Below are 21,186 nucleotides of genomic sequence, written 5' to 3'. Positions count from 1 at the left end.
TTTAAAATTTAAATATTTGGATTAAAATATAAAAAAATATAAATGTTGAGTTTTTTTAATCAATAAATTAATTTTTTAAAAAATAATAATAATAATATACGTCATATACTAGATTATTAAATTGTTAAATTATCAAATTTAAAAATATATAAATCAACTAAAATTATATTAAAAAATAAAAATTGAAATAATTAAATTAAAATTAGAATATTTAAATTAAAACGTAAATACGTTTACCATAAAAATAATAAGATGTTTTTCAAATTTTTTATAATAAAAAAATATATGTTTCAAAATATTTACTCTTGAAAAATTCTTCAATAACCTATGTCAACAATATTTCAATTGAAGGCATCACAACTGAGGCTTTACTATGCTCTCAAAGAGCTCATTCTTTCTACTATGCGCAACTCCTTGAATCGCACCAGAGGCTCAATACTTCATCCACTACGCTCTCACCGGCACCGCAGTTGGACATTTGATTTGCCTCCGATCCCGTCCTTGAGCCACTTTGAGATCGAGTCGGGCCTAATTAACTCGGCCAACTCACGCTTAGACGATTTTCTATGGAGTTTTACTCGAGATTTGCTTCAACATGGTGAGAGACTATTACTATCTTCTCTCTTTTGGTTGAACTACAATCAAAGATATTGTATCAGATCATGGCAATTGAAAGAGAGAATGAAATTACTGGTATATTTACAGGAACTCTCACAGGAAACACTTCAGGCGTTGGAGATGAATCTCAAAGGATATGAGAGAATGTGCTTGAATCTGAGGATTTGGAACTTGCTCAAAGGTAATGAAAAAGCTAGTGCCTTCAAGCACATTTTTTTATGGAGTTCATCAGATTTTTAACCGAAAAAGTCACAGCCAGCAACAGGTGCTTGAAGTGGCATAACAAGAGATCCCGAAGGGTTTCTTTTTTCTTTTTTTTTTTTCCTTCAATTATTTGAAAAATATTTACAAAAATTTAATGGTTATATGTTAAGTAAAATTTACTTTCTTTTCTCTCAATTAATAAAAAATAATGTTACAGAGATTTAAATTCATAAAAAAAAGCCAACTTCATAACCATTATATTAAATATTTATATTTTTTCATAATTTTTTTATAAACATTTACTTTAATAATTATTAAACATATTTTTGTTATAATCGAGCTTATGTTAAATGTAGGGTTCTTTTTTTTTTTTTAAATATCTTAATGCACCTTAAATAAAAAGACTGAAGAAACGATAAATTGCACTAAAACAAAAAAAAAATGTGGATTTTGATTACTTGGTTACTCTGTTCACATACAAAATGCAGATGGAAAGCTAAGGAAAAATTTTGCGGCTGGTACATAAAGCCACAAAAGCCTAAAATTTACATGATCAACTTAACACATTTAACTTACAAAGCCACCAATTCAAGGCCATGTGTGTATATAAGCAATGGTAGCTTGTGATTAGAAACCAAGAGCCTTTCATATCCTTCCATCAATTTGTGCAGGCTGAAATTGCAGAATCCCTGGGAAAACTGAAGGATACCATGGAATCTAGCAGGATAACTCCAATGATTTTCAATTTCATGCATTTGAAAACTATGCTTCTACTGCAGTAACAGCTTCTTCATCTGTAGAATCAGGTGAAACAATTTCTTCTACAGGTTCTCCATCCTCTGCTCCCTCGTCCTTACTTGAGCCGACATCAAGTAGCTTCTGCCTGAGTTGCATCATAAGTTCTTCCCGAGCAACATCATTTTCTGCTTGAAAGCGTTTAAGGGCTTCCTTCCCGCGGAAACTCTGACCATTGTAATTGTAAAACGAACCAGCCCTGACAAGGTATTTGTGTTTTACCCCCAATTCTATGAGCTCTGATTCTCGACATATTCCCTTTCCAAATTCAAGTTCAAATTGGACTGTTTTAAATGGGGGGGCAAGTTTATTCTTTACAATTTTCACTTGAACTTGACTTCCAGTAGTCTGCAAAAACAAAAAGTATCACAGATTAAAATCAGAGAGAGAAGGCACAGGAACAATCAGAGAAGTCAATCAATGTATACATGTTGGCTAATTTGAACCCTGCAGGCCCACTCCTTCCCCACCTTTAACCATTTGTGCTAAAGCCAAACCCAACCCCTCATTTCAAGCACATGGCTTATGCTGAAAACATCAAGGTCAACAAGAGAACTGGTGCCACGCTAAATACATGGTCCATATAATGGTAGATCAACAAGAGATTTTACTAGTCAACTTGGATGGGAAAAGAATCATAGCCATTATCAATATTCTACATCACATTCTCTTTCTTATAAAGTCAAAGTGTAAAAAGGTGGTGACACCAATGTAGATGGAGCAATTTGCAATGCAAAAAAATCCATCCGTACTTTCAATCAATCCGTTTAGCCCTGTTAGCGTTAGCCTTTTGCACTCCTCGGGGATCTAGATTAGATCTTTTCTCCAGACAACTCCCTACACCAAGAAGCATCCTTGCACATCCAGTACTTGGTTTGGGAACACAAAGATATGTCTGGGACCAAATGCTACGTACTGGTTCTAGGCAATTTTGCCACATGATATGACATTGTTTTTTGCGTTTCAATGAAAGAAAGGTAGAGAGCTAGAGGCACTTCAAATCAAGTGTGTTTTAGACTGTTCTCATAGGAAGACAAATGGTCATGCAAATTTTAGAGTTCAAACAAGTATGAGGTAAAATCAGAAATACTTTGATTAGGTACAGTTAGTTAATAAATTGATGAACAGACAAACGTCGTACATCTTCCCCCTTCTTTATAAACCCCACCCTTCTTATGTTCAAGCGCACTGAAGCATAGAACTTCAAAGCATTACCACCACAAGTTACTTCAGTTGGCCCACCAAATCCTCCAAATGTACTAATCTTTGACCTCACCTGTATATGGATGTAAGCAGTGAGGAAGTATGATCATTAAGTAAATGTACACATAATACAGAAATTGCAGACCGATAATGTACTTCCTCTGTGTGCACATTAGATCAAGATATAAACGAACTTCATATTGAGAAGATAACACCAATATCCGCAAGAGTCTCCAATGAACAACTCACTTCATTACACTTCAGGCAATATTGGCATTGCCACCAAGATGATAGAAGTTAAGAAGTTAAATTACATCAAAAAGAGAATATAACCATGTTTCTTTAGAAAGAACATACAAAGACTGACACTAATAATGCATTAAATTACCAACTACATGCTACTGAAAGGGGATAGTCATAGCACAGCATGACTGATGATACCTTGGCCTAAGTTCATTCCTGCCCTAGTTACACCTACACCTCTCAAATCAAGCTTAGCATAGAACCTAATCACAACCATGGTTCTTGGATCAAGCTCAGTTCAGACCTTTCTTTTTTTGGGTTCTGGGGAGGGGGGTCAAAGAAGGACGGGAAGGACCGCATGCAAATTGGGTCAATTGTGATTCACAGCAGACTCACAACCCAGCAAACTGATTACAACAAACTAACTAAATTTGATGAAGGTAGTAATTTCAAGAAGTTCAGGAATGTCTAAGCCCAAAATAAAATAATAAGTAGGTAGAGCATCCCCATTCCCCGGTGCATATGGATCTCTACTTGCAAATTTCAGCATAGGATCATCTATTGTACACGGCGGTCACCCTGCTTTTCTGCAAGGAACCTATTTCCGGAAACCCATGGCTTTTAATCGGAAAGGGCAATGGTAACATTGTTGCAACACTCAGACCTCAGAATAACAAGTAGATAGTCCCCTTAAAGTTCAGTCTTAGCAGTATGGATTTCACAAAGGAACAAGGATCCATTTGTAACCAAAACTTACGAATTACACAAAAAAAGGCCTAAATATTCATACTTGATTTATAAAGATCAATATTGTCTGTGACAGCGATAAAGAATGGCTCAATTTGCGCAGCGCCTGGCTCATCAATCTAGCTTGCATTGCCATGTGAGCGTCGCCCATCTCACCATCAAGCTCACTTTTAGGCACAAGGGCAGCTACCTGTAACCAAATGAAAAAGGTTAACCATAATTAAAGGACTTGAGTTTAATTCAGCAACTTCAATCCAATGAGCTCAAGCATATTCAATGTCCTTTCTAAAACCTCCTGCAGTGATAAGAACATTGCCTGAGACACAGAGATATCAAGAGTAGGGATGGGGAAGAAGACCAATTCCATGAAACATGCAAAATGCTCTAGCAGAAACAAGATACTATAACTGAAAGAGAACTCTACACCATGCAAAGTACCAACAGCAGACTTTTACTTACACTGTCAACAACCACAACATCCACAGAACCACTCCTTATAAGCATGTCCACCAGGCTGAGAGCTTGTTCACCACAATCAGGTTGTGATAGAAGCAAGTTTTCAGTATTTACTCCAATGGCCTGAGCTAGTGATGAGTCAAGTGCGTGCTCAGCGTCAATAAAAACACAGTAACCTGCAAAGAAACAGACGTATCAAGATTCTGCAAAGACAGTCAAGTCTAGATATAAAAAAAATTATTTTCCATTTAACATCCCCTGAAGCACTTGACATTACCCTACAGTTTAATGCTACAGATTAACCAAATTAATTCCTCAAACTAGAAGAACATGCAATTAAACCATCTCAACAACAGATAATGGAGATATAAACATTTGGGTTCACAACCTCAACCCCAGACAAGCCCCAACCACCAAATGAAGGTGTGTTGTCACTGTCAGGATTCAACAGTAGGACACTTATGTGTTGCAATCCATGTCCAGCATATTGTTTGGATTGTTATTATTAATGAAGGTAAGAATAAATATTTTATGAGCACCATCACTTAACCTCCTTGCTTCTGTGCTTCAGCAATTACATGTAGAGCAAGAGTGGTTTTCCCAGAAGCCTCAGGCCCATAAATCTCCACAACACGCCCCTGCAAAAAATCCAGTCCAGGATTCTATAAGCTGATAATAGCTTGCTAACAATACACTGCAGAGTTCAATTCTCATTCCAACATAAGCCAAACAATGAGTTTAACAAAGTAAAAGATAATTGTTAATCTGAATTTAAAATCACATATACTCCTCAAATAATTGGGTACAAATGCATGTCAATAACCCCTAAATTAAGTGGACTAAAATGGAAGTATACAAATTCTATTTCTATAGTTTACTCCACTAGTTCACTTCCTATTTTTTAGTAACTTCATATTTTACAACACTCCCTCATGATGGAGAATAGAAGTTAAACTGATGAGCAGAAGCATGCACTCAGCAGAAACCCAAACATGCAATCTGCACAAGGAAGGGGTCAGAACACGTGGAAAGTATATTGTCGAAGGACGAAAATCTCATTGCAGGGGCAGGACAGAAATTATATCAATGTCGCGAGGATTTTTTTGGTCCGGTGCGACAGTCATGTTCCCAGATAAGACTTCCCCTTCACATATAGTTAACACATTCTAGGTACAGAATTGTTTGCTTCCAGTGTGTAGCCCGTGATCTTGGCCCTGCATTGATTTGAGTTCGTCAGAGAAGCATAAAGTCTTCCCCAATATGCTATTCTAAGAATGAAATGTAGACAATGGACAGAGCATTGTTCAGGCACAACACACAACCAACTGGCCGCGTACAATCCCCCACGTACTGTCAAGTTGTCATTCTAACTTTTAACTTTAGACTTGTATTAGTCTCGTGATGACGATGCTCAAAGTAATGAAATGTGTAGTATTTTTGAGGTGACCTTCAAACTCATTGAATTTTACAAAGACAAGCATCTAATCCAAATGACTAGACAAACAGCACATAAAAGCATAAATAAAAAAAAGATTAACCTGTAGAGAAGCCCATTAACTTGCGACATTTGGTAAATGACACATCAAAGTAGACCACCAAGGCATGGATGTAATCATCCCGCTCAGCCACAAGCTTAAAAGGAACTGTGAAGGAAGCGTCCCCAGAAACCATTTGAGAGATATCCATAATCTGAAATGAGGCGAAGTAAACCAAACGATCACCAAAACAGGGAAGAACACCCAACAAAAGTATAGACCAAAAAATTTTTAAACAAGCATACATCCTTATCTACATGCACATACGTGTTTTTGGCACACACACAAGTTTATGCATATCCCACCTTGAGGAGCTGGCAGTCTGTGACAATTTGTTTCTGATCAACAGTATCAACAAGAGGTTCCATGATGGCTTGCTTCTTGATGCAACTCATGTTAAAGCCATACACATTATTCCAAACTGGAGTAGTGTGAGAGCAAAAGGGACCAAACAACCATTACAAACAAGATCCAATAATTTTTCAGCTTACAGAAACACATGCATAGAAGAGAAAGTCTAAGAAAAACTAAAAGCCCCATTCATGGAATTGATATGAGAGAAGAGTCCCCAAAACTATCCAAATTTTGGAGCCTAAAGAAAACGACTAAAAAATATACTTGTATGCATTAGAAATTCAAGAGACTCACATTCAATCTTATCTTCTTTGTAGTCTGCATCCTCAATGGCTGTCAAATAAAGGGAAGCTTTGTCTGGTAGAAGAATTCCATCACTGACCTGAAAACCGGCAAAGCACAAGAAAAGTTGACACCATTGATTTCTTATATCAAAGAACTACAATTGATATAACAATGTTCTGCACAGTCAGAGAATAAAGTGAAAAATGAAATACAACTTACAAGCCATTTATCTCGTGCATAGAGGACCGTGTTTAACATATTTTCATACAATAGAAAATATCCCATCCACTCTGAAATTATAATATCTACTTTAGCAACTGGTAGCTCAATTTCTTCAATCTCTCCCTTCAAAACCGTTACAACTGTAACAATATTTTATTTAAGAAAAAAAGGGCAGAGTCACTGACTACTTTGAAGGAATATAGAAAGACAGTAGAATTAGCAAAACATCATAACACAAACATATTACCTTCTGAAAAACCATTTGATTCAACTATTTCTTTTGCCATGTCAGCCATGTCTGAGCACTCAACCTGAAAATGGAAAAGCAGGCAACCACATTTAATATAAAAAAACACATGACAAAAACACAAAATATGACATGCCTAATCGTAGCATCTTGATTGAAACAATTCCTTGCTGAATAGAAGAAAGGAAAGAAGTGAACACATACCGCATAAACATGTGCAGCCCCAGCTTTTGCACAAAATAGGGACAGAATTCCAGTTCCAGCGCCAACATCAAGTACTATTTTATTCTTAAATAGAAACTTATTCTGATAAATAACATTTTGATAAGTTTTAGTTCTCACTACATCCTTCAGCATTTCCTGCAATGTAAATGTGGTCAAGGGAATATCAGTTGGTAACTAATTTTATGTAACAAGGGGGAAATGCATCGCATAAAATAAATCAATTCCATAATTACTCAAGAATTCCAGATTTCACAATTTAAAAAGGCATCTAGATGCAGCACGGTAGAAAATATTGAAATAATACAGATGCATGAATTTGAAACAACTCAAACAACAGATTTGCAAGGACAAGATATTCATCTTTAAACTCAATAATAATTTAAAACGTGGTTTTCATCCTGTGCGCGGGAGAATCATTGATTTTGGAGTGGTTTCTGTGAGGTCAAATGGATGCTACTCTTGCTAGCATAAACCTACAAATCCTTAGGCGTTACGAGTGCATGACCATTTTGTAAACACATGCTCCCATAAAAGCTACTCCCAATTCAAACTAAAATAAAAAGAAAACACATAAATAAGGAGTTCAAGAAATCATCCATTTGAAGTAGCAAGAGATGATATTTTGAGCGCAGGGGCAACCCACTTACTTCGTGAATACCTGTGAACACAAAAACAGAATAAACAAATTTTAGTTTTTTGCGAAGTTATGCTCATCTACCTTTTTCTCAAAAACCGTAAGGCCAAAATACATTTCTATACCCAGTATACCATGCATTCCAAAAGCCAAAATAGACCCGTTTGAAGAACATCCAGAGTTTCACTGAGTACAACTTGACATTACATTTAAAACTTTATGAATCTGTAAACTATGTATATGATCACCCAAAGATGGAAGCGAAGCAGTGACCTGAACTTTATGAGGTTGCTGCAATTGTTGATATTTCTGCAAAATTTGAAGTTTCTGCAGAATTTTTAAGAAAGGAGCAGTGTAGCTAAGGACAGAGAAATGAAGAATTTCTTCAGAACTCAACACATCTTCTTTCATTGAGATATTGCCTTATTTATACTAGAATTACAACTGAAAAACAAGTTTCAATCCGAGCATCATGCCATATTGCATAAATCATGGATTGAGGGAAAAACGGATGCTGAACAATTAAACAAAACATGCAGAAACAGAATGTGCAAAGTGGGCAGAAACAGAACAACGTGCAAAGTGGGTGCAAAGTGGATGCAAAGTGGGTACGTGCAACTGTGGACACTACAGCTGGCAAAACAAGCTTATTTCCTTCATTTCTCCCCCGTAAGCTTGTTCTTCACATCTATGATCCCAATCATCATGCTCAACTCGTCGATCTTGTCCCGAGACAGTGGCTTTGTCAGAATATCAGCCAGTTGTGATTCAGTCTTGACATACTCAATTTCGACTTCTCCTCTTTGGACACATTCCCGAATGAAATGAAACTTAATATCTATATGCTTGCTTTTGTTATGATGGACGGGATTCTTTGAGAGAGCTATTGCAGACTTGTTGTCAACTCTTAACACAAACTTGTTTGTCTTCCAACCGACCAATTCATGTAACAGCCTACTAATCCATATGCCTTGACAAGCTCCTGCTGTTGCAGCAATATACTCGGCTTCACAAGAGGATAAGGCTACAACTTTCTGCTTTTGAGAAATCCAAGTGACAGGGCTTTGGCCGAGGAAGTAGATTACTCCTGTCGTGCTTTTTCGATCATCTACGTCTCCGTGTCACTCTCGCTATAGCCTACTAGCTTGAACTCCTCCTCTTCCACCTTGTTGTATATGCACCCATGATGTAAGGTGCCTTTCACATAACGCAATATCTGTTTTACGGCTGCTAGATGTTTCGTTGTTGGGGCTTCCATGAAACGACTTACAATTCCAACTGAATATGCAAGATCGGGTCGAGTGTTCACCAAATACCTCAAACTTCCGATTGCACTCCTGTATAGTGTTGCATCTACCGGAGGACTTCCATCTGACTTGCTCAGCTTCATCCGTGTATCCATTGGAACCCGACATGGCTTGCACTCAGCCAGGCCGAGCTTCTCGAGCATCTTCTCAGCATACCCTGACTGGTTAAGGGTGATGCTATACGGCTTTTGCTTGACTTTTATACCCAGGTAGTAGCTTAGCATCCCAAGATCACTCATCTCGAAGATCTTTCTCATCTTGGCTTTGAAATTCTCCACACCTCTCGGCTTTGAGCCCTTGATTATCAGATCATCTACGTACACTCCCACAATCTGCACTTCATCTCCAATGTGTTTCTTGTAGGCTGCATGTTCGATCATACATCTTTGAAACCCCAGCTCTCGGAAACATTTGTCTAGCTTTATATTCCATGCCCGAGGCGCCTGTTTAAGACCATACAGGGCCTTTCGTAGTTTCAGAACCTTTCCTTCCTCTCCTTGTTCAATGAATCCGTCTGGTTGTGTCACATAAACCTCTTCTTCTATCTCACCATTCAAGAATGCGGATTTGACATCCATATGATGCACTATCCAGCCTTCTTGAGCGGCTACAGCAAGTAATACTCTCACAGTCTCCAGCCTGGCTACGGGAGCAAAGACTTCTTCAAAGTCTATGCCTTGTTTCTGCACATACCCTTTTGCAACAAGTCTTGCTTTATATTTAATGATCTCCCCTTCCGGATTCTTCTTTACTTTAAAGATCCATTTCAGACCAATAGCTCTCTGGTCCTTTGGGAGTTCTGCTAGTTCCCATGTTCCGTTTCTCCGGATAGCCTCCATTTTTTCTATCATTGCTTGTCGCCAATGTTCACTGCAGGCAGCTTCATGGTAAGATGCTGGTTCTTCAATTGACATCAGGTAAAGACCGTAGTCTTGGTCAACCTCCATTGTGTTGTCATAAATTTCTTGAAGAGTCCTGAACCTCCTTGGTCCCTCCGAGCTGCTTTCTCCTGTCTCTAAATGTTCTGGACCTGACCCGGCTATAGGTGATAAGGAAGCCGGCGTCAGTTCCTGACTTCGGAGGTTTTTGTCATCTTCCATTTGTGCTTCCTTGTATGTGATGATAAGTGGTCCTTCTGTTGTGGAGTTTGATGTCATCTGGCCTTGCCATTTCCACTTCTCTTCTTCCTGAAACACAACATCCCGACTTACCACAATTCGGTTAGAATTTGGATTCAATAATCGATATGCTTTGGACCCTGGTTCATATCCCAATAAAACCAGCTTCATACTCATGTCATCTAATTTTCTCAAGTGAGTTGTGTTCTTGGCATATGCAATGCAACCAAAAACACGCATATGATGAACACTTGGGAGTCTTCCATGCCACGCTTGAAACGGAGTCATACCTTGGACACTTTTTGTGGGTGATCTGTTCAATATGTATACTGCAGTACGTGCAGCTTCTCCCCAGTATGTAGCTGGCACCCCGGAGCTGTTTAATAGACACCTCATCATCTCCACTACGGTTTGGTTTCTCCGTTCTACTACACCGTTTTGTTGTGGGGAGTAAGGTGCAGTGAGCTGGCGTTTGATGCCATGTAACTTGCAGTACTCTTCGAACTCATTCGATGCAAACTCACCTCCTCTGTCTATTCTAAACATTTTGAGCTTACATTCGGACTGGACTTCGATCTGAGCTTTCACTTTCTCGAAAGCATTAAAAGCTTCATCTTTACTTCTAAGCATTTCAATCCACATATAACGATTGTAGTCATCCACAAGCAAAAGAAAATACCTGTTTCCGCCGCATGTGGTAGGTGATATCGGCCCACACAGATCACCATGCATGAGTTCCAGAGGTTTAGTTGCTTGATACTCACCTGCTTTCGGGAAACTTGTGCGATGTTGCTTGCTGATCACACAAGGTTCACAAATGTCCTTCACTGTTTCTATCTCCGGTAAACCTTTCACCATGCTTTCTTGTGCAAGCTTGCGTAAAGCTTGAAAGTTCAGGTGCCCATAGCGTGCATGCCATAGGCACGATTTTTCTGACGACTTTGTCAAGTGGCACTCCGGTTTAGCTTGTATCATCCTCATCGTATACAAACGATTTTCAGCTCTGTGTACCTTGGCTATCAACCTATCTTTTGCGTCATATACTCTGAGAATTCCTCCATTCACCACCACTTTTGCTCCTGATTCGTCGAGTTGACCAAGACTTATAATATTGGATCTTAAACGAGGAATGTAGTACACATTTGTTAGTTTAAAATGATCTCCATTCTTGCACTGAAACACTAAAGTGCCTCGGCCTTCTACCTTGACGACGGAACCATCACCAAACTTGACATTCCCTTTGATTGTTTCATCGAGATCTTGTTGCCGATCATATGGTTGCTTGCCCCCGTATCATAGTGCCACATGGTTCCTTTTGTTTCTACACCTTCAAAATCATGCATCTGTTCTTCATTCAGCATTAGCTCTTTTCCTTTCTCTTCACCAATGTGAATCAGCTCACTGGTCTCTAGCATCAACAATGTCGATTCCTCTTCGAATTGCTCCACTAAATGTGCCTCATTTTTTTGCTTCCTTTCAGCTTTGCAATCAGATTGAAAATGGCCATATTCATTGCAATTGTAACACCTGACCTTTTTAATGTCGAACTTCTGACGGTGTTGTCCTTCATCATCCTGACCTCGGCCTATTCCAGGAAGGCCACGACTCCTGCCGCGACCTCCTTCTCTACCTCTGCCACGTCCTCTACCACGTCCACGTCCGCGTCCCCGGCCTCTGCTCACGTCCTGTGGGCGCTTCTCGTTGGATCTTGAGGACTCAGCTCGTGCTTTCCACTCTCCTTTAGTGAGTAGCACATATTCGTCTCCTCTGGAGTCGTAACTCCGCAACCTCTCCTCGTGAGCTTTGAGAGAACCAGTTACATCTTCAATTGTCTTAACATACAAGTTTCCGAATTCCTCTATGGTTGAGGCAATCTGAAGGTACTTAGGAGACACTGAACGTAGCATTTTCTTCACTACATACGTTTCATCAACCTTTTCACCAAGAGCTCGGAGCTTGTTGACAACTGTCGCAATCTTTCCGGTGAATTCATCGACGGATTCACCATCCTCCATCTTCATGCTTTCGAGCTCCCATCTGAGAGCTTGTGCCCGTACTTCTTTGACCCTCTCTGCACCGAGGTTCATAACCTTGAGAGCGTCCCATGCCTCTTTAGCTGATTTCTTTACCCCCAACTGTAACAAGGTATCTTCGGTGATCCCTTGAAAGATTGCCGCCAATGCAATCCGGTCTGAACGAGGATCAACTGGATCTTCTGACTCAACCACATCCCAAACGCCTTGAGCTTGCATATATACTTGCATCTTGATTGCCCAAGCCGCATAATTTGTCTTTGTTAGGAGCGGATACTGCAGAGAAACACCCCCTTCTCTTACGGGTGCTCTCACTACTGTTTCTGCCGTCTGACCACCATTGCCGCCGCTACCACTACGGACAGCACTGGATGATGAAGCTTCGTGTCGTGGCATGTATTTGGGCACAAACTAGGTCACGGGCTCTGATACCAAGTGTAAACTATGTATATGATCACCAAAGATGGAAGCGAAGCAGTGACCTGAACTTTATGAGGTTGCTGCAATTGTTGATATTTCTGCAAAATTTGAAGTTTCTGCAGAATTTTTAAGAAAGGAGCAGTGTAGCTAAGGACAGAGAAATGAAGAATTTCTTCAGAACTCAACACATCTTCTTTCATTGAGATATTGCCTTATTTATACTAGAATTACAACTGAAAAACAAGTTTCAATCCGAGCATCATGCCATATTGCATAAATCATGGATTGAGGGAAAAACGGTTGCTGAACAATTAAACAAAACATGCAGAAACAGAACGTGCAAAGTGGGTAGAAACAGAACAACGTGCAAAGTGGGTGCAAAGTGGATGCAAAGTGGGTACGTGCAACCGTGGACACTACAGCTGGCAAAACAAGCTTATTTCCTTCAGAATCAAGATGAGTTATAATATAAATATTTCATTAACTAACAGGTGTAAAGCTTGAAACTTTCACTCAATTGGAACATCGTATAAATATCTATTTCGAGCCGAGCTATAAACTTAAAGCAAAACGAAATGCAGTTCGCGTTTCAGTAATGAATAAATAGCATCTAATCAGGGCCTTGCTTTCCTAAAATTTCATCTCAGCAAGAAAAAATAGAAAAAAAAAACAAATTAAATAAGGAACAGAGGATGATATAGTTACCAAAGTGAGAATAGGAATCGAAGTAATAATCGGCACTAGTCTTATCACCATCAACATCGACAAAGGAGACATCGGGCTCGCACATGGAGTCGTCCTCCATAGCCATAACTTTGTCGCCGGCTACAGTTGACTCGTCAAGTTTTGAGCTATCGGTTGTCAGCTCTTCGTCTTCATCTTGGAATCGAATCTTGGTGCCCTGGTATTGCGCATTAGGGAAGCCCATTGAGCCCTGATTGTTACTAGTGCTGTTCTTTCGATGGCCCATTCTGTAGATTAGGGTTTTCGCTCTGGAGGCGGGAGCGGGAAATTAGGGTTTATGTATTAACGTATGGGTTATGGAATTTTAATGCGGAAAGTTAGAAGGTAAGTTGTCATGGGAATTTTCTTTTTTAAACAAAAAGATAATATTTGACTTTATTTCTTTTTAAGGGAAATTGAGGAGGATGAGTAAAATAATATTTAATTTTAAAATGTGAAATTTTACTTTCCAATTAAATTTATATTTAAATTATTATTATTTTTTTAGTGTAAAGTAGAGTTTATATTTATTTTCTAAGAATATTGAGTAGTCTTGAATTTGATGAAAAATTTAAATCGAATTTAATTTTTATTTTGATGTCTAAATGAAAATTTATGATAATTTAAAAAAAAGATTTATAAATATATGATTTTCAAAAATATGATAAAAATTAAAAGTATGTTATAAAATTCAAAGTAAAAATTTCACTGAGATTAATTTTATATTTTAATTATTTTTTTATATATTTTAATAATTTTATATATTATAAATTATTTTTAAATAATTTTTTTTATTATTTAACACACTTTATTATTTTTCAAAAATTTTAATAAATTTCTAACGTTTCATTCCATTATTTTATCTTAACCAATTTTATCTTAACCAAATATTATTAGTTAAAATTTTTAGTGAAATTTAATTAGTCTTATGTTAAATATCAAAACAAAAAAATTTAGTGGTTAAATCATATTCCAATGCCAGCCAGACATAATATCTATAAATCGGTAAATATTATAATAAATAATTGAATCAATATTAAAAATTATAGATTTACAATCATCTATTACTAAATTTAAATATCTCGAATATAACTTAAGACTTTCTCAAATTGCCAAAGCTTTCACAATTTTCCCTGTGAAAAATCCTGAAAACCGTCAAGGTTGGGCTGCTACAAAAACACCATTTTCATCTCTAACCACTACACCAATGCCAATAAACCCCAAGCTAGACCCAACAGAAGCATTCACATTCAATTTAATGCAACCTTGAGTCAGGACGTTGCCAGGACCTACTAGAAACATTGCTGCCATTCTGTTGAACTAAAGGCGTTGCTGCTGCTCGCCATTCTTGAAGATATCTCATAGACAAAGAATAAACTTGCTGTGGGGACTTGAATTTATGCTCCCACACAATCAAGTTTCGATTATACCATAAGCTCCAGCATATCATTATCATCTTTGTTGCATTTTCCACGCCAACACTCACAAACACAACCCGAAACCAATCTGAAAAACATTGCAGCCCCGTACTTTGCCAACCCATATAAGATAATATCCACACGCTTCTAGCAAAATGGACATTGACACACTTGTATTTTTTTCGGTGTTTCATGTTCTTGAGTACTTTATCTATTATTTAATTTTTGTATGTATAATTAAGTAATAACTCACTTTTTCTCCTTCCTCCTTTCTAAAATCCATGGCTGGTAAAATAAATTTGAGCCTCTCTCTCAAACCAACCCAATAGACCTATGAGGAGATGACACTAATGTAATGTGAAAAGCTAATAAGAGAAATGAAATCGATGCAAATGGAATTTTTTTGTCGACTCGAAAGAGTAGAGGTTAACGGTGGCGATAGACATGGATGATGTGGAACACTAGAAAATGTGTTAGTCTCCCCTTCTCAATGACTCAATTAGCTCTTTCCTTCATGGTTTCGCTCTCTTCTCCATGGTAGCCACTCCATGTCTCCCTCTTCTCAATGATTGTGCATGTAATCAGTTTCTTAATATTAGTATTTGGATGATTTTGCAGCCTAAGATAGTTAAAAAGCTTTTAGTGTGAATAGAATAAGTCAATTTGGATTAGATTAGACTTTATCTTTTGGTCCTAATAATGATTTTATTATTTTAATAAATTTTAATATTATCATTGTACATTAAAAATGGTATAATTGAATGGTTGATAAAAAAATTGTCATTTAATTAAAATAATAATTATTTTTTAATTTATTAAAAAATAAAATAAATTTAAAATTATGAGATAAATAGACTAATATTATTAAATTATTAAATATCTATGATAAAAAGTTTGCTAAAATTAGTGAAAATATGAATAATTGTTGAACAAATTAATAAAATTACAATAAAAATTTAATTTTAAAAAATACCATTAAATTAAGTGCTGCAATTACATTTCTGATTTATGAATACACAGAGCAATGAATATTTTATTCTACGAGTGTCTCTGTCCTCCTTCTCCAATTGTCTCTGTCCTCCTTCTCCGATGAAGTTGCTGAGCAGCTGAGCAGCTGCATGTAATATGAGACCTTGCGGAGGCAGGTTCCAGAGTTTCCGGGCATGTGTTTGATCAATTTACGAGGTGGTGTCTATTGTGTCATAGTCTTACTAAAATTTTAAACTACGCCGTCGACACGTGGACGATCTTCTGCCACGCATACGTATGCTTAATTAGACTGGTCGCAAGCAGCTGGCATGGACGTATGGCTTATTTTTAAAAAATAAAATAAAACAAAACGTCGCTTTGTTATAATTTTAATTTTTAATTTTTAATTTTAATTTTTAATTTTTAACTTTAATTGTTTTGTTCATTGACACATGTTGTGACACATTATACTGTTTAGTTGATTATTTGTAATAGAATATTATTATTTAAATTTTATAATATATATGAAAAAATTTATCTATTAATTTTAATTATTAAATATATTATATAGATAAATTTATATAATATAAAAAATATTAATAATTGAATATTAATTTTAAAAAAACACAGTAAAATGTAGATAATTTTTAAAAATTTTAGTAATTAGATTTTGACATTGAAATTTATTTTTTTTAACTTTTTAATAGTTAAATTTATGAAAAATTAATTAATAAAATTTTTAAAATTTTAAGATATTTTTAATATATTTTTATAAAATTAAAGTAATTAATAAATTTTTCATATTATAATTTTTTTTAAATAAAATTAAAAATTAGAAGAGTAAAATATCAAATCTCTCAAATTTATTCATATGCCCTTACCATGAGATTAGAAATTGGAAGAGTAAAATTTCAAATCTCTCAAATTTACTCATATGCTCTTACCATTAAACTAAATATGTGAGTGCTTTATATTATAAAGATTAATTGATAATTTTTTATTAAAATTTATTGCGTTAATAAAATGTCATGGGTGAATAATTAAAAAATAACAATTAAATATATCATTCATGATTAAAATTATTTTTTTTCTTATATATTTTTTAATGTATAGAAGGGTGATTTAATGTGAATATTTATAAAAATAATTTGTTTAAATAAATTATGAGAAACAAAAGAGAAAAAATTTCATATAAAGATTATAAGTTTTTTTAAAATATTTATGTATATAGAAAATTTTACTTTAAATGTGAAGTATTTTAAAGAAATATTTTTAAAAACAAAATTAAAATTGATAGAATTATATTATAAAAAAATGAATCCTGCAGCACGAGTATTGATTCAGGTACAGAAATTACCTCTGATAAAAATTATTATTTTTTAAATATTAAGAAAATATATTTATTTAAAAAAGTATTTTCAATTATTATAAATAGATGGTAAGATATATATCTGTTTGAGAAAATAACTCCAACAATTATAAATAATTAATCTGAGGTCTATATATTTCTTCTTTTCTCTCTTACATCTTTAATTTTAATTTTTTTAAAAAAATAACAGAATTATTATATGTAATTTTTTTAATTTTATTATATTTTGAATGTCTATTATCACAATTTTACATGACAATGCTCCTAAAAGAAAATATTATTTTTCATATTCTAAACTCAGTTTATACACTCACTGTTTTAATATATTTTAGATTTTGAATAAAAAAATTTTATATAAATCAGATTTATATAAATTAATAATAAAAAATAATAATAAAATTTATATGAAATTTTATATATTTAATAAGAATTTAAACCAACATCTGAAATATTATTCGATTTAAAAGGAAAATAAATGAGAAGAAAAAAAAAAAGTGGCGGTGGAAGAAACAAAAATTCATGTATAAAAGGATAATTCATTAATGGCGTGGAATTATTAATATGGTATTAAGGTCAAAAGTCAAAATAACAATTGGGATGTTAGATGCTTTAACAACTAAAGCACCATCATTAATAATAAATAAATAGAGTATTTCTCAATCTTCACGAAATTTCCAAAATAGAACAGCTGGTATTATGCTTATTTTTAACTAAGAAAATTTTTTCTAGAACCAGTAAAAGGAAATGAAACTAATATAAATCATATAAGTAAAATTTTTAAAAATTATTAAAACTTAGTTTGCCTTTCTTTTTAATGTATTTCAGGCAATTTATAATTGAAAGAGGGTTTAAATCGGTTGTTGATTCAAAAAACAACCAATCCAACTCAATTTAAATTTACAAGAACAATCCAATCCATAACTCAAAACCCCAACTAAATCAAAATTAAATCTCAAAAATGTTACATAAAAATTTAATGCAATGCATATTCAGTTATATCATCCATCGTCATTAACACCGATCAATAAAGAAATAAAACCAGACCAATCACCACTATAATAATTGACTCATTACAACAACTATAACTAATGGACATTAAAAAGCACAATATTAAACATGCATATATTAAAATTAAAGAAAAAAAATTCTCAAAAGCAAAATAATAGAGGCAACTGGAGGGAAAATCAAAATACGAGAAAGGAGACATGAGTTTTTAGTTGGTTATCGGTCAGAGGGCGCGTGAACCATTGGACATATTAGTTTAATTTTAAAAATGCCAGCATTAACACTGATAAAAATCCTCTCCAAAGTAGAGATACCAACTCTCACTTAGGTCTAAAGAGCATTCATCCCTCTCACATAAACAAAAAGGACTTGTAAAATAAATGACAAAAAAAACATTAAAAAAAAAAGCCACTGCCACACTCTCACAATGAGGGACAACCATGGAGGATGATACTATTCCCTATTGAAAGACAGTAAAAAATATAAGAGAGAGCAAATGAAACAATAAACGACAATAGCTTAATCAAACCCTATCCACCTTCATGCACTCAAAACACAACTTTGCAATCACTCTAGTAAATCTCTTTGACTTGAAATTACTTAGTTTATCTATATATCACTTTGTGTTTGATAAATTCAAAAGTGAATCCTTACTCTCTCAATTTTCTTATTAAAAATTAATAAATATGTAAATTATTTTTAGATTTCAGTATTATATTATTAATTTTAATTATAATAAATACTAACACAATAACTTATTTCTTCCTGTCGATTTATCTAGGGTGTTCTCTCGTCTTGTCCCTCTGACAAGTTTCGTCAATATTTTCGTTTCTTAATGATTATTGATCGTACTTATTGACTTAAATTATGGCTGCGAATCAATTGGCGGCTGATGATACTAAACGTATGGCGAAAGACATGGCTAGGTTATCTGTGGAGGATGATGGTGAAGAGGTTGTCGTGATCAGTGAGAATACTGGAGAGGATTTTGATATTTCTTCGTTGTGCTTGATCGGACATTTCTTGACAGAGAGGCTAGTCAACTTCACGGCTATGAAACATACATTGGCAGCTCTCATGAAACTTGTTATGGGATTTCGGTTAGGGAGGTCAATGGAGGGTTGTATGTTTTTCAGTTTTATCATGCTGTGGATATGAACAGAATTTTAGACATGAGTCCATGGTCCTTTAATAACCAGACACTTCTAATGGAGAAAATGGGGGATTTTGAGAACTCCTGTGATGTTCCTCTTAATCATATGTACATGTGGGTGAAGGTGTTCGGTTTGAAGGCTAGTTTTAAATCAGAAAGTGTGGCACCATGCGTAAAGAACTTTAGCCACTGTGTCATCGTAGAGTCTACATATTTAAAACAAACAATACATGTTTAAATTTCTGCCTCTTGGGTAAACAAAATGGAGTTCAAATAAATGGTGACCACATATGGTACAGAAGACAGATAGAAAGGAGGGCTCCAAAGGGATAAGGAAGAACAAGATGAAGAACAATGCACACACTATGATTGTGAGAAGTAACAAATCAAGCAGTATAGAAAGTCTAAGGAATTAAACAGTGGAGAAAAAAAGAAACTAACCAATAGTGAAGTCACAGGCAAGGCTGGCTCCAACAGCATCCTCACAAGAGTCTCTGAATGGCATTGTTTATCAGGATGTAAGCACATAAAAAGCAAAACCAATGAAAGTACACCAAAAATAGACGTTTCTGCAATCAACAATTACATTGTTTTGAACAAACTAAATAGGCCTAAAGCCAACTAAGCAGCAGAATTCCTCAAGACATTCAAATGTACTCAATCGACATTTTCAGTTTGATTTAAATTCTATACCATTCACCTATGCCAAAAACCAAAATATAATAAGAGGCAAAATTATCCTTTACCAGTTTGTAAAAAATAACTCAAAATTCAAACTAAAGATTAAACTACACTAACCGAAGAAGTAGAAGCTCTGTAACCCAGTTATTGAGCCAACAATCCAACTTCTCAGTTCCTTCTCCAGCGCTTCCCCTCGATTCCCTATTCGTAAATCCAAGCATAGCTTCAACAAGAAAACCTCAGAAATAACAACTCCAGCCAAGTTTGCAACTGTTGACCCTCCAACACTAATCTCTTTATATATCTCATCACTCGTGAGAGGTAAAAAACCCTTCAAGCCGTCGTTCCCATCAATCCAGAGACTAGCCAAATCTAAAAACGATACACTCAAATTTGAATCACTTTCCTTACTGACATCCTTACCACAACACACACTTACATATCCAATAATCTCCCCAATCAAAGACTTGGCCTCCTTAGCAGCTTTCTTCACTCTCCTAGCTCCCAAATCTTTGCCCAATAACTCAACAACCAAATTATAAACTTGGAAAACAACAGGAGCTAGCAATGCTATGCTTTTCGAAGCACCACACGGACCTGAGCATCTCGAAATAAGTTGAAACAGTTCCTTTACAATCAGAATATGATCTGAAAGATCCTGGTTTGCTTTTTTTCGGCTCCTGAAGGACAAAGCAGAGTAGATCCAGATCGTTTCTATAGGAGGATCAACTTTCGATTGCATTAATCGGTAGAATACATTGATGAAATGAGACAAATTTAATGTTTCTTTGTGTATTTCATCTACGAGTTGTTGCATTGATTGGTGGAATGCGAGCCCATAATTTTTCTCGATAAAAGGAATGGGTTTCGAAGACGAGGCCATGCTGATTCTTGAAAATTAGGAATTCGAAGAGCAACTCTGCCCAGTCAAAACCCTAAGTAATGGCCTCGTAGGGTTTTAGCACAACAGAAACGATGGCGTTTTGCATGGAATTACAATGATTTTACTTTTATATATCTATTTGATGAAACTTATGACTTAAGCATTACCTGTTTAATGAGAAAAAATAAATTCAAAAATTTTGTGATAATTTCATCTCTATAGTTTTAATTTTTATAATAATTTAATTTTTATATTTTAAATATTTATAATAATTTAATCTTTTAATTAGGTATAATTTTTCAATTTATAATTAATTAATAATAAATTTAAGGGAAAGAA

At 35.2% G+C, this 21,186-nt stretch overlaps 2 protein-coding genes and 1 pseudogene across 5 annotated transcripts; all 3 read right to left on the bottom strand.

The window, feature by feature from the left end:
• Nucleotides 1–1,248: 1,248 nt before the first annotated feature.
• On the bottom strand, nt 1,249–5,237 carry LOC110611979 (DNA repair protein recA homolog 3, mitochondrial). The gene is made up of 6 exons (XM_043954751.1): nt 5,193–5,237; nt 4,817–4,928; nt 4,270–4,442; nt 3,854–4,000; nt 2,759–2,893; nt 1,249–1,965 (listed from the first exon to the last, which is right to left on the bottom strand). The coding sequence occupies exons 1-6, from the start codon at nt 5,235–5,237 to the stop codon at nt 1,585–1,587; spliced, it is 993 nt and encodes a 330-aa protein (XP_043810686.1). The 3' UTR covers nt 1,249–1,584.
• On the bottom strand, nt 5,027–13,690 carry LOC122723248 (annotated as a pseudogene).
• Nucleotides 13,691–14,836: 1,146 nt separating this feature from the next.
• LOC122723249 lies at nt 14,837–20,923 on the bottom strand. Of its 4 annotated transcripts, none has more exons than XM_043955001.1 (3): nt 20,082–20,923; nt 19,725–19,777; nt 14,837–14,875 (listed from the first exon to the last, which is right to left on the bottom strand). In XM_043955001.1, exons 1-3 carry the CDS (start codon nt 20,845–20,847, stop codon nt 14,852–14,854), a joined length of 843 nt encoding a protein of 280 aa, XP_043810936.1. In that variant the 5' UTR covers nt 20,848–20,923; the 3' UTR covers nt 14,837–14,851. The 4 variants fall into 4 exon arrangements, with proteins under 4 accessions (XP_043810936.1, XP_043810934.1, XP_043810937.1 ...); XM_043954999.1 differs by lacking the exon at nt 14,837–14,875 and adding an exon at nt 15,762–16,035; XM_043955002.1 differs by lacking the exon at nt 14,837–14,875 and adding an exon at nt 18,044–19,489.
• Between the last annotated feature and the right edge of the window lie 263 nt (nt 20,924–21,186).

Source organism: Manihot esculenta, chromosome 3, assembly GCF_001659605.2.
Source record: "Manihot esculenta cultivar AM560-2 chromosome 3, M.esculenta_v8, whole genome shotgun sequence".
Taxonomy (NCBI): domain Eukaryota; kingdom Viridiplantae; phylum Streptophyta; class Magnoliopsida; order Malpighiales; family Euphorbiaceae; genus Manihot; species Manihot esculenta.
This window is presented reverse-complemented; position numbering and strand designations above follow the sequence as displayed.

Coding starts and splice junctions, on each gene's coding strand:
- LOC110611979 (XM_043954751.1), bottom strand. CDS start 5,237: ATGCTTCTGCTCATCAGTTTAACTTCTATTCTCCATCATGAGGGA. Junction 4,929..5,192: donor CTATTCTCCATCATGAGGGA/GTGTTGTAAAAT, acceptor ATCAGCTTATAG/AATCCTGGACTGGATTTTTT. Junction 2,894..3,853: donor TATTGATCTTTATAAATCAA/GTATGAATATTT, acceptor ATCCATATACAG/GTGAGGTCAAAGATTAGTAC.
- LOC122723249 (XM_043954998.1), bottom strand. CDS start 20,847: ATGGCCTCGTCTTCGAAACCCATTCCTTTTATCGAGAAAAATTATGGG. Junction 19,778..20,081: donor ACAGAGCTTCTACTTCTTCG/GTTAGTGTAGTT, acceptor AATGCCATTCAG/AGACTCTTGTGAGGATGCTG.